Below are 18,209 nucleotides of genomic sequence, written 5' to 3'. Positions count from 1 at the left end.
AACTAATAAAATCTACTTCATGATGTGTTTCTTAGTGGGAGTGGAGTCGCCCAGGATGATAATGAGCCTGTAAACAAGACAAGTGTTGTTAACAAGTTGTTTAACAAGCATAAGAATAACGGCACCCCTTATTGGACGTGCATAAATTGTTTCAGAAACTGAATTGTAATATTAATAGCAGGTACCATTATGTAAAGTAGGAGCTAATTAAAGGGAAATGCAAATAAAACCGTCAGAAGCTCATAAGCTGTAATTTTTCACCAGCTCATGATGCCAAGTGAATTCCAAGAGATGATTTGTAATTAAGACTTGTTTACTTTTTTTCCATGAACCCACTCCCACTTAATCTGCCTCATCTAGTTCTAGTACAGTTTGTGCTTTCACACCGTACGCTTCACAAAACACCATTAGACAAGCACCAGAGATGAGCCTGAACTTGTTGAATATTTATTTGAGTAGAGAGAGCAGTGACGATTTCCACAGCACCGGCAATAGTACAGCAACAGCAAAGAAACACGTTCTTTCTAGTCAAGTAAAACCGTAACTCCCACTCAAAGCATAACATTCGGTGCGCCAGCATTGCATTGAGGTCTATCAAGGCTACTGTCAGCACAGAAATTACTGTGTCGTCCTCCTCTGCCATGGCCAAGTGTTGAGTCTATAAAAAAGCCTTTTGAGACCTCCACCAAAATAAAACTTTGTTGTTGCTGCGCTGGAAATATCTCAATATCACTTGTTCACAAAAAAAAGAATCAGGGTCAACTCAGAAATATTGTACATCATCAAAAATCAGTTGTGTGTGTTCAGCAGAGTGTACCTGATGTAGAACAGGTTTCCTCTTTTAAATTATGTCAGTAAAATTAAAAAGCACACATTTATCTGTCAACCACACACTGCTGACACACTGCAGAAAAGCAGGGTGAATAGGAGGTAACCGGTACCCATGCATTCATGATACATGTAATATAAAGGAAGGTGCTGCCCTCTGGTGTCTCACATATAGACTTTGAAACATGTCTGAGACTCACAGCTCCGACAAACACATCATTGGTCTTTATTAAAAAAAACATTATCATGGCATTTTATTCCTGTGCTAAAGCTGCAGCACCTTCTTTAGTGTGATGTTTATTCAGGACCAAGCACAGGAACTCAACATTTCACAGTTCTAGTTAAACAGGAAGTACAGTGTGTATGTATCTGTGCAGATCTCATGGTCGGTGTGAAAGACTACAGCACAGAGGATGGCATAGAAAATGGCATACACAGCGAGAGGAATGTGACCCTGCAAAGCATTTTAATCTATCTATTGGACTGCAGATCTCATGCATTTTTAAGCTTAATGGATGTTTGTAACTCTCTATTGTGACAGAGTGAAGGCTTGATGAGTCATACTTGATGTATTCTACATAACGACGCAAATGCACAATGCAGGAAATATTTTATAAATGAGGCAGATTGTAGAATAATTGGCCCCTGGGTACAGATCTGCTAAAGGCCCTACCACCTCTTCTACACAGGAGCAAGATACACATAGTTTGCAGTGATTTTACCTCTTTCTTGTTGTTGTTTTGTATGTCTTTGAGGGTTTTTTTGTCTCTTTGGGGTCATTTTTGACTCTTTTGGGTGATTTTATGTCTCTTTGAGGTGATTTTTGTATCTTTGAGGTTATTATTGTCTCGGGGGTAGTTTTGCGTCTCTTCAAGGTTATTTCTTGACTCTTTGGGGTCATTTTGTACCATTTTGAGGTTGTTTTGTCTCCTCTTTGGAGTCAGTTTGTGTCCCTTTGAGGTTGTTTTTGACTCTTTTGGATGATTTTGTGTCTCTTTGAAGTTCATCTATTGTCTCTTTGAGGTGATTTTGTGTCTCTTTGAAGTCATTTTGTCTCTGAGGTTATATTTTCTCTCTTTGGAGTAATTTTGTGTCTCTCTGAGGATATGTTTATCTCTTTTGAGTCATTTTGTGTGTCTTTAGGGTTATTTTTGTCTCTTTAGAGTCATTTAGTGTTTCTTTGGGGTTATTTTTGTCTCTTTAGGGTCATTTTTTGTCTCCTTAGGGTCATTTTTGTATCTGGGGTCATTTTGTATCTTTGAGGTAATTTCTTATATTTTTGAACTCTTTGTGGTCAGTTTGAGTCTCTTCCTGGTCAGTATGTGTTGATTTGAGTGACATATTAAAGGTGAAGGCCAGGGAAGCCCCTGACAGTTTGGGCCCTTGGGCCTGTGCCCAGTAGGCCTGTTCAGTAATCCATCCTGTCTCAGTGGGGACTGATCTTGTGTTGTATCCACATGCTGGTAGGTAACTTCAGGTCTTCTCCTGACGCCCTTCCTCTCCTCTTGTTTCCAGGTGTGTCGGGAATATCAGAGGGGCAACTGTTCTCGGGGGGAGAACGACTGTCGCTTCGCCCACCCCGCAGACAGCACCATGATAGACACCAACGACAACACCGTCACCGTGTGCATGGACTACATCAAGGGTCGATGCTCTCGGGAAAAGTGCAAGTACTTCCACCCGCCGGCCCATCTGCAGGCCAAAATTAAGGCAGCCCAGCACCAGGTGAACCAGGCCACAGCCGCCGCGGCCATGGTGAGCAGTCTGTACAACTGTGGCCACACTCATTCACACACAAACACCACGCTTAAGGAGCAATTTAGTTCTTACATTTATATCAGGGCTACTATAAGTTCAGTCACCCAGTAGGAAATATGTTTTGTGGCTCATATTATTGTTTGAAAGTGTCTCACCTTCCTGGTTGGTGTTATTTAGCTGTTTCAGTTCTGCTTTTGCCACGTCAAATTGTAAAGGTGCAACTTGGTTTGGGTAAAATCTGCTCACAGCAGGATGATATGAAGGAGGATCGGACGATGGTGCTTTACTCTCAATTAGCTTGTCTCTTTTCTGATCTGGAACAAAAAAAGCCATGTTCCTTGTTCATCTCATCCAAGACCACAAGCAGAGGAGCAGTTCCTCTCTCTGTCTCTCTCTGACGGCCAGGTCTTATTTGTGACACCTTTGTTCCTGTACTTCCGATCTTTTACTTCTCTTCCTCTTGACATTATAAAAAACAACTCATTGTGCTGTCTCGCAGTAACAGCACCTGTGAATATTTGTTCAGCCACACTTGTCTGTTGTTTTCTATATGCTTTTATTGACATAGCGAGGCTGAGAGCTTTATTGTCATGTGACACTGACTATGATGTGCACAGTGAAACAGAAACCTGTGAATTGTGCTTCCATGTAATTTTCTGTCTGATATATACGATAACTGAGACCCACTGAAAAAGAAATGATTGAATAATATTCTCACCGCTATATTCATCCATCTCTGTGTGACAATAACTAATGTAGATTGGTAGTTATCATTGATTATTGATGATCATTTTAACTGTTGAGCAGTAGATCTAGTGTCCACACTGTGCATGCCTTAGTCCTGTTATCCCCTTGTATATTGCATTCCAATGATTTGTTTTTTATTTGTTTTTGTTTTTTCTCACCTATACCCAAACTGCACTGCTGCCCCCATGATGCACCTCTGCTTGCTGGTTTATGTTAATGCGCTTGAACCCCATTGGCCCATTGCCATCATGTGCTCGCTGCCTGCTAATTAAGACTCAGTCGGCTGTCAAATCACTGAAGCGACCCCTCGACGCAACCTTTGACCTGGTACTATGACCTTTCACCTTTTAGCTTGGCATGTGGCTTTGTTGTAGAGCAGTGTTTTAACCAAAGATACCTAGCTATTTTTGTTTGTCGTTGTCTCAGTGCAATGTCTGTTTTTTCCTCCTGTTGATCTGTCATTATTGCCCGTGATAAAATGATTGTGGCTTTCTGGGCTCAGGTTGCATCCAGCACCAAACGACTACGAAGAAATCACCTCAAACACGAATTTAAATGCAGAATTTGTGATCAGGAGCCACAATCAATTCATCACCTGTAGCCTATTTAACAAAAGTCAGCGAGGGCTAGGGAAGTAGAGCTTTTATAATGGTGGCATGGCTTCAGTCTTACGTCCAAGTCAGTGGTCAGTGTTGTGGAGCAGCTCAACCAAATGTGTGCATGTCTGTGTCGCTAGTGCATGTCAGATGGATAAGGGTGGGGCTAAGAGGAACAGTCTTTAAAACCATACGGGAGTGATCCCACCATAACAGATGATTATAGTTCAAATGATAGTTCACTCCATCATCAGATCTTGTCACAGATATTCAGACCTCAAGGATGGCCTCATGTCAAGATAAAACCCACACACAGAGCGCTTTACGGTGTAAATATTCACACCCGAAAAAAATACGTTTTAACATTTGACTCAAGTCCTTTGGCCTGAGACCATTTTTGACACTTGTCTGAGAGTGAACCATCACTTAAACATGGCTTACACAGTTTATCATGGAGCTAGCAGTGCAGCCTCCCTCTCTCTGTGCTTCCTACCTGTTCCACCTCCTGTTAGCAGCCTTATTGTTTTAATAGTTAATGCTTGCTCATGTTGCATTTAGTCAGTCCTAAGAGTACAAAGTTAATAATCCAAGTAAGCTTCCTGATGAAATAATGAATATATGAATGCTTGTTAGCCAGTAGCTCCAGTAGGCACCATGCTCCTGCTTGTGTAGTACTTGTGTCAGACTGCTGCTTGCTTGCTACTGATGATATGATGATATTGTTGTTGTTGTTGTTGTACACACAAGGATGTTGTGATGCTGTTTATATGATGTCCTCTAACGTATGTACCTTTTTTGTTTTCTTTCCCGTTTTTGCCTCTTTCCAACACACCCTCTCTCTCTCTTTCTCTCTCTGTTTTCCACGCACCTTTCTCTCTTTCTTTCTATCTCTGCTTTTTTTTTTTTTTTTTTTTTCTTTCTCACTGACCTCCCTCCGTCTGGCTGGGCAGGGCATCGCCCCTAGTGTCATGGCTCCCCTGCCCAAGCGGGCAGCCCTGGAGAAGGCCAACGGGGCCTCTGCCGTGTTTAACACCGGCATGCTCCAGTACCAACAGGCCCTGGCCAGCATGCAGTTTCAGCAACAGGCTGCTTTCCTCCCATCAGGTATGGCTCCCAAAGCAACCGCCACTAGTGCTCTGACCGCCCAGAGGATGCCTGGATCAGTCTAACCTGGCTCCTGCCTGTCTGGGGTTGGGCAACGTGGTAGATTGCAGTACAGAGCAGTTTGGTTGTGGACTATTTTTGTCTTCAGATAGAGTAGACTTACAAATATAGACACACACCATTAAAGACTTCATTCTAGGCCAGTCAGAGTTTGGGTCTCAAAGTGCAGTTAGAATGCTTCAACAAATGTTTGCATTATGCTTTGTATGGCACTGCATGGCCACTAGTTGTTCAGATAGATTAGACTGTGTTTTGTGTACTAATGCTTTATTAAAACTCCACATAGCTACCTGCTCCACCTGCAGGCTGAATGAGGAAGGCATGAATGTTTGAGAGGAAGGACAGAACTTAGTTATAGTTTGTCAGGTTAAAGTGTTCATGGTGTGATTACTCATATTTTGATGAGAAACCATTGCTGGGGCTTTGGCTTGGGCTGGGATGAACGGGGCTGGATGGGTTGGTTAATGGCGCCAAACAGCAGGCTGCAGAGTCCGGCTTCTGTACACATCTGCTGCTCTCCGCACTTCTGTCTAGAGTGTGTATATAATGTTTAATACCTGATAGTTACAATCTCAACCGCACTATCACTCTATTACACATTCATATGCAATGCACTTGAGACAAAAGTTCAGATTCTCACTCTCATTTGATTAACAGATACGATGAGTTCACCACTTCGCCTTTTTCCAATCACTGATGACTGTGTCCAAGAGATATTAACCTTTTTTTTCCCACCTTATCTCTCCCCCCTCACTCTAACGAACCTTGTGACGGGCTGTTTTGATTTCTCTTCCCTATCCAATCCACTTCCTGTTGCACTGCATGATGGGCAGGCTCAATATTGTGCATGACACCTGCAGCCAGCGTTGGTAGGTTCCAGCTTTCCTTCTTCAGTTGTCTGTAACTTCATGTCTGTGACTCGCACGTCATCAAAATTGACCCCTGCTGCCAGATTTACTGTTTTGTACTTATAGCCAGATTTTGGTGACCTGAGAGTCGCTGTTTTGGTTGCGTGAAGATACTTTTTGTGATTTGAAGCATAAGCAAGAGTCCACATAAGGAAAGACAAATATTGTGACATTTAAATGTTGTTTATAACCTGTATGACAGCTAATGTTGTTCATAATCAATTTAACTGATATATAATACTGTTAATTTCTCTGTGTACACCTACTATATATTGCTTGACCACTGTCGTTCTCATGCTCACTCTTAACTTGGCTTTTGGCTGGTCTAACCTGACACCTATTGAAATCCTTCAAAAAAGGTTTTAAAAATGGAGGGAGTTCAATTATAACCTTCCCCCTTATCTTCTCTGCCTTAAAGGGATAGTTCTGATTTTTTAAAGTGGGGTTTTATGGAATATTTATCCATAGTCAGTGTATTACACACAGTAGATTTCTGTCAGCATGCCCCCAGTTTGGAGAAGGGGCAGGAGTGTCCTGCTGTGGGGGCAGCAGCAAAACATACAGTATTGAGCCACTTAAAAAAAATCCCACCGAAAAAAATAAATAACAATTCAAGTGTATGCTGTATTTAGAATATTTTCTCCACTTTAGCTTGCAGCAGACAGCCCGTTAATGTCTTCAGTTCACATCTATGCTCTCGTCATACCAACCAGACTCCATTGAGAAAAACAGTGATTTAACATCGCTGAACACAGGAGCTGCTGGTCTACCTCTGCCTCGATTAGTGAGTTAGTTTGTGTTATTGTGTGACTTCGGTGAGTCTGAACTAACCCTTTTAAATGCCAAAGTCACACAATAACACAAACAAAATAACTGATCGAGGCAGAGGTAGACAAGCAGCTCCTGTGTTCAGCAGTGTTAAATCACTGTCAATCTGGCTGTGAAGAGAGTGATGTTACAGCTTCAGTTCCCCGTTGGAAATAACTGTCTGCCGGCACAGTAAAGCAGTGAAAATATTTTTGACATAGCGCACACTTAAACTGATATAGATTTCTTTTAGGTGGGACTCTATTTAGGGGGCTAAAATATGTTTTGTTGCTGACCCATGACCCATAGCAGTGCATTGCTAAGCTTTCATATCAGCACTCGAGCCTGCTTCTGTAAATACACTGACTATGGGTAAGTCCCTCACACAACCCCATCTCAGAAGATCTTAACTATCCCTTTAAAGACTCATGTGACAGCACTTTTATTTATATTGTTTACTGTAGAACTTTTTAAAGTTTGCACTCATTTTGAGTTTACCAAGAAAGTACAGTGTTGGTCATTTTATTATAAATAAAACACAGAAATGTGGAAGTAAGTCGCTGCTGCTGCTGCTGCTGTGGCAACTACACTGTGTCACATCAAGTTCTCAGATCACAAGACTTGTTATCAGAGTTGGCAGAGGGAAGAAAGGGAACCAGTTAAATCGAATCCCTCGCTGACTTCCCCCCCCTCTCTTGCTCCTTCTCCTTCCCTCATTTGCCTGGTGTGTATGTGGCTACACTGCTCCTCCGTGTATTTTTGCTTACATGATTTTCCCTCCAAAAAAGTTCCCATGATGCACGGTGGTACTCCAGCCACTGTGTCTGCAGCCACCACATCTGCCACAAGCCCCTTCGCAACTGCCTCCACCAATCAGGTTTGCACCTTTACCGCCTTAGACTCTATCTCTCTCTGTATCTCTCTATGTCTCTCTCTCTTACTCTCTGTCTATCTCTCTGTCTGTCTCTCTGTCTGTCTCTCACTCATCTCTGTCTTTCAATGCTCATGGATGATCTGGGGATGCTTGTGTCTCACAGCGAGGGGTGGGTTGGGTAAAAGGCGGTACTCCCTCTTGTTGGCCTACACTAGAGTCCAACATGTAAACACATATCATGCTGTGACAAGTTTTAACTCTAACCACAATATTCATACATTTCTCAGATCTATCTGTCTTTCTGAAAAAAACATACTGTACTGCATTTAATGTTTGTCCTCATTGTAACCTCGATTTTTGTCCTTTCCCATTTTGAGGACTCTTCCTTATCAAAGTTGACTACCAACGAATACATGCAATTGGTATGTATGAGGTAGTTTTTTTCCCAAAATTTTTAGAGCCATTCGCACAGCTTGTGCAAAAGTCGCTATCTGTGCCCTTTGGTGCTTGGCTTTTTTTTTTTTCTTCTTTTTTTCGCTGCTGCTCCCAGCTTGTAAAGCAAAGCTTTACCATGTTCCTCGTGTTTTAAAGCTGGACATATTCATTATTATTACAGTCAAACAAGATTTGCAACCTTCTGCTTTCAGTTCTGTTGAAGGCGTTTTGTAAGCAGCTAGTTACATTGCACAATTTCACAATACCAGGGAGAAACTTGTGAAAATGTAGGATGAATCATCATGTTACTAGCCTTGATCCAGGACCAGTTTTCTGCATTTTACTGAGGTGTGCAGGTCAACAACATGGAGGACTTAGATTTGCATGGGGGAGCCACCTCACTGACAGTTTCCCTCCGCCCCACCTCATCTCCTCCCTCCCTTCAACCCTCCTCTTCCCCACCCTGCTGTGCAGAAGTTGATTCTTAATGACATGTCACAACTGAAACTGTAGCCAAATTGCTTTTTCTATTTTTTCCATCTTTCAGTAATGAACTCTTAATGTGAGAGGATGTGGTTAAAATGTGTTGATCTGTGTTTTGTGTTGCCAGCCAACATCCGCTTTGAGTGTTTTCGGTTCGGGATGCTTCATTTGATCCCTGTCTGTTTTCTACCCCCAGATTCCAATAATATCTGCAGATCATCTGAGTAGTCACAAGTACTTGACTCAAATGTAGTTCCTCTCAAGAACAGTGAGTTCCTATTTCAATCCTCACATTCCCTCCATTCATTACAAAGTTTGCTTCTTTTGAGTGAAAAATTTTAGCTGCAGTTCGTGTACACAAAGTACAACACAAGCTTTAATGCATTTTTTTTTTTACTGAAGAGAAATCCATCATGTCTTACAGATCAAATGAATGTGTGCTGGCACCGTCCAAGCCAAAAGAGTTCAGCCTTTATGTACATAACCTTCAGAATGTCAAGCAATGGGACGACAAGGAGGGTCTGCCATCTCTTAGCCGGTCCACGACGATGGTCTCATCACACGTGTAAACATCAAGGGTGCAACACATGATCTGTGCCATCTCCCCACATATCAACGTCAAGAGGGATTTGTTGTCAAATTCAACGTCCAGCTGAGAGAGGAGGATATCTTGGTGCCGGGGTCAGTGTGTCTCTCCCTCTGCGGGGAAGCGTTCACATAACACCTCTGTGTCTGACTAAATCATAGCACTCAATTTGTTCTAATTATTATCATTACCGCACGCACAGAAGGTCAAGAGCGTGGTTGCATAACAGCAACATCCAGTGCTGGTACGTTGTTAGACCAAGATCTGTCTTTCCTTTTTTATTTGTTCTGCTTTATTTTGTTTTTAATTGATAGCCATATTTCATAGTTTACAAGTATAATGCAAACACGCACCTTGAATTTGAATTGAAATCTGAAAGGCACAATGATTTTAACAGGAATTTTATTCGCCAAAAGAATTAGGCATGTACAGTATTGTGTTGGGTTTTTTTTTTTTTTTTTTTAATGGCTACTAGTGAAACTAGATGTTGAAATGAGGGTCTTGGACATATGAATGTTCTGGGTAAACCAACATACCTGTGTACCTTGAAAGCACAGCCAGGCTAGCTTTTCTCACCTTGTCATGTGCCATCAAGGCCATACAGCTAAAACCAGAGTGTTATCTCAGCAGTGTTATTTGTTTACCGAAGGTAAAAGTTTTGTATGGCTCTTTTTGTATTGTTTTGGTTTCAGAATCTCCATTGTGAGTGTTTTGTTTTGATTTCTTTTTTTTTTTTTACTTTTCTCTAATTAATCAGTTTTAGAAGTGGGGTTCTTGCCAAATTTTTGTTTTTAATTTTGTTTGTTTTTTCTTTTCAAATCAAAAATGGAGGGTTTTTTCTAAAGTTTGTCATACCTCTTCTCGTAGACTAGTGTTGTTTGTGTTTTGGAATTAAGTTGTTGCTCAAGTCCATTGACTCTAAAGCCTGGTGAAGTAGAGGGTGTAGCTTCAATTGACATTGCGTTACCTTGTTCTCCGTCTTTTAAAGAGGAGCAACTCTAAAACTGTGTCTCCAAGAAGCACTGTTGAGCCATGTATCGATGGGAATTTAAAAACAACAGGCCCAAAGGTCTATTAGGTCATTGAAAACCACATGTGCACTTGAATGATTGTCTGTCTGGTCACCCTGTTTTAATTTCATCCTGAATGAACTTTCGCTTTTGAGGCAATGCGACACGTTGTGTGTTTGTGTTTCCGAGCAAAGCGCGAAGGTTCTCATTCACTTGTAGATCTGACTACAGAAACCAAAGCACAGTTTTCCTCTCAATCATCTTCACAAAGGGTTACAGAAGCATCTCCCACGAGGCTTAACTAAGGAAACATGTTTATTACCTTTCATTCATCTGTCAATTTTATGATCACATCCCTTTTGTGTTCTCACAGAGGTGTGTAGTGTGTCTTTACCGATTGTAATGTACCTAAAGAAGCCTTAGATTACAATTAATGGGTCCCAGCCCAATCAAATGTACTTTCAATCACCATGCAGGTAAAGAACACCAATGATGTTTTATAGTTCTCTCACATGCCGCTTATGATCTTTTTATGTTCTTTCTCTCTATGTAAAAGTAACAATTACTCTCTTAAATTTCATTGAACTTCTGTGTTATGTACTACTTAAGGATTTGAATCTATTTGAGGTATGTAGTTGTAGATTTTTCTTTTTTTTGCCTTACTATATATTACTTGACAACATTGATATAGCCGTTGTAGATTTTGAGGTAATATGACATTCATAACTTTTTCAAACCATATAAATGATAATGTGTTGAGTCAGTTTTAAATATTCACTTCATTCATATAGCTGGATGTCTTTTTTCAGATGATGTTACATTATCAGTTAATTTTGTTGATGAAAAACTTTTTTGATACAAGGAATGAGATCAATTAATTTGCTGCCACCGCAGCATCTCTGAGCAGACAAACAGAAAAACTAATGTTTTAACCAACTTAAAATTTTCCTTGTAACATGTCGAGATCATGTTTGAAAATATATTGTATTGAGATATAGATTGTCCATGTTTTAGAGTAAAATTATTTTCTACTGTATCCATTTCAAAAAAAAAGATATGTACTTTTGTTTGAATATTTCTTAAGTTTGCCCTGAATGTCAGGCCAAAACGAGCAGTGAGATTGACGGGTCTTTGGATGTTTGGTGGATAGTAGTGAGATTAGGAGGGAGAAAGCGAAGACTTCTCCAGACTGGAGAGGTCCGAAATGCTGCAGATGATGAGTTCTAACCTAAGGGACGAAGGTTGACTTTTTGCACTTCTGTATATAGTCAAATGAACAGAGAAAAAAATGTGTATCATATTGAGATATTATTTTGAATAAAAAAAGATCTATAATTATAAGGAATTTTGTTAGATTAATTTAAATTCTTAAATTAGAAGACCAGCTAAAAAAATTGCTTGCAAAGAAGGGCACTAGTTTCTTGGCCAATGCATTCAGAGAAAGCTATGCGCTTTTTGTCTTATTTTATCAGTGGCTAGTATTGCCAGGGAATGTCGTTGGGGAATAGATATCCCCGTGTCATGCTAACTCCACCCCTCCTGTGGGATGACATATCCAATAATATCCATATATCATTTGTTAGACTTGGTCATGCAGTATTGCTGCTCCCATGGTACATAAAACTTTCAAAAAATTTGTCTTCTATTATAGTTTGATTTGACTGCATGTAAAAGTACAAACATGTAAACAAAATAAACTGCGTAGTTATGTAAAGAACGATAACACATTCAGATTACAGAATACACAGTGAGATATGTTTTTTATTTCAAATACAGTAGATAACATCCACAGTGGGGAGAAATAATACTTCAAAAACAAGTCATCTTACTCTTGTGTGATAAAAAAAATATTTTCCAAGCAAACATGTTATTTATAGAATGATCAAATATTAGCACTCATCCACCCCAGATACTTTCTCATAGCCATATAATTACAGTCGACACTGACTCACGGAAAGTTGTTCCTGCTATCATAGCTGTGCACTCAGCAGGTGAAGGCTCACCACACCAAATGCATATTTGGCAAATTAGTCTTTGACATGAATGTAACAGTCAAACTGGTCAACGTGTTTTTGACTCGCGGCTGCTGTGTTTAGTTGCTACAGAACCAAAGCACCATTTTCTCCAAACCAGATGTTCAGTCTCCTGGCTGGAGCCATGGTTTCTCTTCCCTGCTGGGGGCACATGTAACGCTTTGACTGCTTTTTACTTGTAAGTGCAACCACCAGTTATGTATTTGCTAACAGTTGCCACACAATAATGTACTATTCTGTCTTCAGATTTGTTTATGCACATTTTATTGTTGCCATAATTGACTCTGAATCTGAATCTGAAATCTGAATAAAACAATATTTGATTTGCTCATGCAACAGGTGTGTGGTCACTGTGTCTGTGTGTGCTGATGTGTGAGGTGTCCCGCACTCTGGCTCCATATCCATTTCTTTATTTGATGATGTTTCAACAAGCATATTGAGACACAGGTACACTGAGCTGTCATATGGACCACACCTGTGTTACACACCTGATGATGATTAGGTGATCACGCTACACCATTAGGTTGAGCAAATCGGTCACACAGCTGACAGTGGTTAGATAATCATACCACAGCAGTAGAATGAAACAATTTTGAGGCCCTCAACAAATCAATACCTGCAAATCAAAACTTTGTCACGAGCTACACAAAACAGTTCAGCCCAAAATCAAAAATACATATTCTTCCTCTTATCTGTAGTGCCATTTATCAGTCTAGATTGTTTTGGTGTGAGTTGCCAAGTGTTGGAGAGATCAGCCGTAGAGATGTCTGACTTCTCTCCAGTATAGTTGAACATGATGGCACCTGGCCTGTGGTGCTCAAAGCGCTAAAGAAATACAGACCTTGTTGTGAGCAGTTTCATTCAGGAACTATTTTCTTATAAGGAAGTTTGCATCTACTGCTAGCTTACCCAGCACCACTGAGCTAGCTAACGTTACAGCTCAGCCGATGAGGACACCTTTAATGTTCACATGTTGCACGAGCCAAACCCCTCGTCCATGAGTAGATGCACACTTCCTTCTGCACGGCGATACAGTCGCAGGTGAAGTTCAGTAGAAAGACAGTAGTTCCTGAATGAAACTGCTCACAACAAGGTCTGCGGATCATCTTGAGTAACCAGGTCATGATTTCTGGAAAGAGTTGAGTGTTGAGTTTTTTTACAATCTATTATTTGGTGCTTTGAGCTCCCCAAGCCGAGTGCCATCTAGTTCCATTATATTGGAGAGAAGGCAGACATCTCTATGGCCAATATCTCCGACACTTGGCAGCTCACACCAAAACAACCTAGACTGATAAATAGCACTACAGGTAAGAGGAAGAATATGAATTTTTGATTTTGGGGTGAACTGTCCCTTTAATATTTATTAACACATAAACATTGATGCCCTCATGCAGGTGTTTATTTCCCATTATATTCAATCTTATTCATATGAGAAGGGGAGAATCTAGGACGTCGTATGTGACACTATCTGAGCGACAAACTCGTGAACAACTGTCGTCACCTTGAGGGTACAGATTGGAGCAGCTCCACAGAGACTGATGTGTGACAGATGTGCAAGGTCAAATTCATTGTGCTTAAGGCAGTTTGAATGACATTGCGTGCAATATGTGGGTCAGAAGTGATAATAAAAAGGTTAAATGAGGTCCACACGAACTCACAATATGCCTTCCCTTGTACTGCGTGTGAGACATAAGGGTGAGAATCAGGAATACTTTGATTCCTGGTGGGAAAATTGTGTGTTGCTGTTGCTCTTTTATGTATATATATATATATATATATATATATATATATATATATATATATATATATATAATACAATCTTATTCATAGAGAGAAAATAGAAAAATAAGAAATATGTAAAAATGTGTGCATTGTACCACTAAATATAACCACAGAGAAAATGCTGAGAAATGGGATTTATAAGTGTGTTAATTATGAATGTGAGATTGTATAAGAATTAAATATTAGTTGAAATGTACAGTATAAATGCTGTAATAATACCAGAGTATTGCACAGTCTAATTATTGCACAAGTAAGTCAGAATTGCACAGTTGAAAATATAAATAATAAAATAAATGATGGGTATTATGTTAAAGCTGCTGACAGGTGTTATAAGTCCAACACAGCATGTATAAGGTTCAGCAGGCATGTGTATCTTATTCATACTGTCAGTTGTGTTTGCCAGGCTGTAATCCAGACGTAAACCAAGGTTGTCTCAGGCCCAAAATTGCCAACCAATTCTCACCTACCCTCGTCAAAGAAAGAAAAAATTAAGATAAAAAACATTTTGCCCATGTCAGTAGAGGAATGCAACGTACATTAAATAGTGCGGGTCACCAGTAAAAAGACATTCAGAAATGGTTCAACGTTTTTCACCAACTATTTAAAGACGTGAACGTATACATTTATATCATATTTTACCGAGATCTGCAATAGTGAAATTTGAATAGAGAAGTAATAGTCTGTTGTCATTTTGAAGCCGAACTAAGAAATCACGTCCAAATTTCTCAGGTGAAAGTCAATATTGCAAATCCCAGTGAAATGTGATTTAAACAAACCCGGTCTCACTCTTAAGTCATGGGCAGTTACTTGCAGCATCAGAAACCAACGAAAAAAGGTGTCCTCTGACGTCAGCATGATAGGCGGCTGGTTGCTGTCATAGTTTAACGGCGCCCGGTGGCGTCAGGGAAAAATGAAAGTTAAGGCGGCGAAAGTTCGACTGGTGTGGGACTGTGGGAGGGGTGGCGGATGGGTCCAAGAAACACCAACTTTCACCCAAGAGAGCGCTGTTCACCTCCTGTAAGATTATAAAGTCAAACCCTGCTCTTTTATCCCCAAATCTAACCACATGTTTTTGTTACTGGAAGAAAAAAATGTCAATTTACGTTGTTGTGCCAACGTAGTGCTTTTATTTTGAAAGAGACTGTGTGTAAATGGTAAATTTCCCGTGAAAACAGAAGTGTATTTTGAAAGAACACAACACATGTAACAGGCAGAACTTGACATGGTGTCCCAGAGCGCCAACAACCAACACACCCAGGGTACCTTGGACTTCGTATTTGCACATGGAAAGTCCATGACCAAATGTCAATATGTGACGAGGTCGGAGTGAGAATGTGTTGTCTAAATGTAACTGTTCAATCAACGTCTTAAAATAGTAAATGAAAAAACATTTACAAGTTACATGCGTAGTCACATTAACACATTTTACAGCTTCCACTTAAAAAATAAAGAAGATCATGTGACACATGCTACATTAAATCTGTATTTATTCAGCAACAATTTAAATATAACATGGAAAATGCTCTTGAAATGCAGTTACAATGAAACTGATGCAGGGTCCGTCTGGTTGTAGGAGGACGTTTGATAAGTTGGAAACCTGTGAATAAAACAAGTATTAAATAGAAATATATTTTCACTGAGGAAAGGGTTAATGTCCGTCAAGGTTTTGATCTATATCTTTGAGCACATCTGTAATTGCAGATTAAAACATATCTTTACTTCATTACAATTCACAGGCAATATTATTTATTATACTTTAGTCTTCGACATTAATTTGTACATATCAAGATTTTACACACAAAATAAATATCTTATAAAATGTGATGCAAAATATGTCATGGATTCAACTACCCAACAGTATATAAAATTAGCTATAATTAGCTCAACAGACAGCAGAATAGCAGGCACACACAGTACAGGGGCCATTTATCTGCATTATGGGTTCTGCTTTTGATCCGTTTACATTTTCAGTGCAATGGATTTTAAAGGAGCACTTCTATACTACAGTATTACAGTGAGTAAAACTTTGGTACTGTCTACCAACTGAACTGCAATGTAACACAATATTTTTAATAGAGGTGTTAAATCGTGGCTGAAAGAGAAGCAGCATTGTTCTCACACTTAATGTTACAGCAGACACAACAGTAGTTTGTATTTTGTGTGGACATATCTCTGTGTGTTTGTGAATGTGTCCTTGCCAGTTTGTGGGTGTATTTTTGTGTAGGCTATGTACTTGTGGATGTTTCTTTCTTTTTACTATTTTAACTTTTTTAAAAAGCCTCCTGTGAGCAAGTGTTGCAGATCAGCATTTTGCTACAACTGAGTGCATGAGATTCCTGTGCAGAAATGAGCAAGTCTAGTGCAACAATGGTGTCTATATCAAATACAATAAATAAAATTAAACTATTTCTACTTTAACAAAAGGAAAAGGTCTGAGTACCTCCTCCACCAGTAGCCCATGTGCAGGGGTGTCATAGTGGGGGGGAAAGTGGGACTGATTACCCAGGGCCAAATGGGAGGAGAGCTCTCGAGAAGCCTGGATGAAAAGTGTGGTTTTGTTGCAAATATTTAATGTCATAACGAGAAACCATTTCCCTCAGTGGAAACAAAGCTTTTATTTACTTTAATTTCACAAGTAAGAAACAATAATGTAAAGACTCGCTAGGCTAATTTATACAGTGTAAAATGCCATAGGCTTGTGCTAATAATGTTAGCATGCTATACTTGTTTGGAAAACATGTTTAGTATAAGACAGTTGTTTTGTCAGTGAACCTTGTGAGCTGTAATGGAGCCGTATTTTGTAATGTTACTTTTGTTAAATGTTGCTGTTGTCCCTGGTTTTATATGACTAGGACCCAGGAGAAATCTGGCTAATCAAGGTGAGAGCACCTGACTTGAGAGGCTCATGGAGCACAGGTGTGAGAGCTTCATTCTTGATCTGTGAGCACTCCTGTGCACATGCTTGCCTGGTGAGCTGAACAGACCTTGTGTTTTACATAGATTTCATTGTGACGGTAGCAAACACACCCTGAAGTATTTTTAGTGTAAATATTGAAGTTGTATTTTTTATTACAAAATTACAAAATATGGGTCTGCCAACAGCTTATTGTTTTTGTAAAGGGTCCTAACAGTCCAGGGAAAGTGGCAGAGGAAAGGTATGAGTGTTTTTAATACTAAACAATGTTTGCCTGTGGTTGGACGAAGTGATGATTGACATTTATTTTATATTTTATGTTTTATGTTTTTCATTGTAAATTATTTTAGCTGTATATTGAGTATATAATAAGTATATTGAACTTATTAACATATGGTTTTATCTTTTGGTGCTGCAGTTGGTGTTGGCCTCCGGTTACGAGAGTAGCTGATGCTGTGGGAGTTCATTTGGGTGATTTTCTGTTGGAAAAGGGGTTTATTTTGTGTGTAGTTGTGGTTATCCACAGATAGTATACTTCCAGTGCACTGGCCTCTAGATTGGTGCGCCACAGCCCCTGTAGCAAGACACTCTGACTTTTAATTGCTTTTATAACGGTGCTGTTAGGGACCCTGAATTTATTATTAGCCCATTATGGCATTTTGACCCACACCGACTGCTGGCTACGTTGTTGAAGTTCACCTATAGCTATGTGAAAATTTAACAAAGGTAACGTTGCAAAATTTTGCTCCATTACAGCTCACAAGGTTCACTGACAAAACAACTGTCTTCTACTAAACACGTTTTCCAAACAAATACAACATGCTAATGTTATTAGCACAAGCCTATGGCATTTTACGTTGTATAAATTAGCCTAGAGACAAGCAGAGATTTCCTCTGCTCATATGAAGCCAGGATAAATCACACACAAGACTTAAAATGCTAGGGTTATATTATTTGTTAACTTCAGTGAGTTGTTATCAGATAATGTGCAGGGTTTACATTCATACTGCACAGCGCAAAATGCCTCTCATTTCAGCTGAAATTTAATTAGAATTTATTTGTTTTATGAACTTTAAAGTGAATTGCTATCATTTCTGTCGGATAACCTGCAAGTTTCAATGTGCGCCACATTTCAGAGGCAATTTATTTATTTTAGATGTTATTTTGGTGGTTAACTTTTGAGTTGCCGTCATGTTCACATTCATACCGCACGGCGCAATGTGTCTCGTACTTCAGCGGCATTTAAAATCCAACATGGTTGTTGAAGACTGTGGCTTCAAAGGG

At 39.7% G+C, this 18,209-nt stretch overlaps 1 protein-coding gene across 28 annotated transcripts in view; it reads left to right on the top strand.

The window, feature by feature from the left end:
- The window catches only part of LOC125902371 (muscleblind-like protein 1), a 57,583-nt gene extending 45,018 nt beyond the window's left edge, over positions 1 to 12,565 (top strand). For 8 of the 28 annotated variants that reach the window (XM_049598653.1, XM_049598652.1, XM_049598654.1 and 5 more), the window contains 8 exons: positions 2,344 to 2,583; positions 3,607 to 3,660; positions 4,880 to 5,033; positions 5,927 to 5,962; positions 7,597 to 7,685; positions 8,060 to 8,104; positions 8,797 to 8,868; positions 9,025 to 12,565. In XM_049598653.1, the coding sequence (XP_049454610.1) occupies positions 2,344 to 2,583; positions 3,607 to 3,660; positions 4,880 to 5,033; positions 5,927 to 5,962; positions 7,597 to 7,685; positions 8,060 to 8,104; positions 8,797 to 8,853 (675 nt within the window). In that variant the 3' untranslated portion in view covers positions 8,854 to 8,868; positions 9,025 to 12,565. The remainder of the gene's footprint in view (positions 1 to 2,343; positions 2,584 to 3,606; positions 3,661 to 4,879; positions 5,034 to 5,926; positions 5,963 to 7,596; positions 7,686 to 8,059; positions 8,105 to 8,796; positions 8,869 to 9,024) is intronic. The other 20 variants (XM_049598660.1, XM_049598665.1, XM_049598657.1 and 17 more) reach the window with 11 other exon arrangements.
- Positions 12,566 to 18,209: the final 5,644 nt, after the last annotated feature.

The sequence above is a fragment of the Epinephelus fuscoguttatus genome, linkage group LG15 (genome assembly GCF_011397635.1).
Source record: "Epinephelus fuscoguttatus linkage group LG15, E.fuscoguttatus.final_Chr_v1".
Taxonomy (NCBI): domain Eukaryota; kingdom Metazoa; phylum Chordata; class Actinopteri; order Perciformes; family Serranidae; genus Epinephelus; species Epinephelus fuscoguttatus.
The sequence above is the reverse complement of the archived record's forward strand: the minus strand, read 5'-3'. Positions and strand labels throughout refer to the sequence as shown.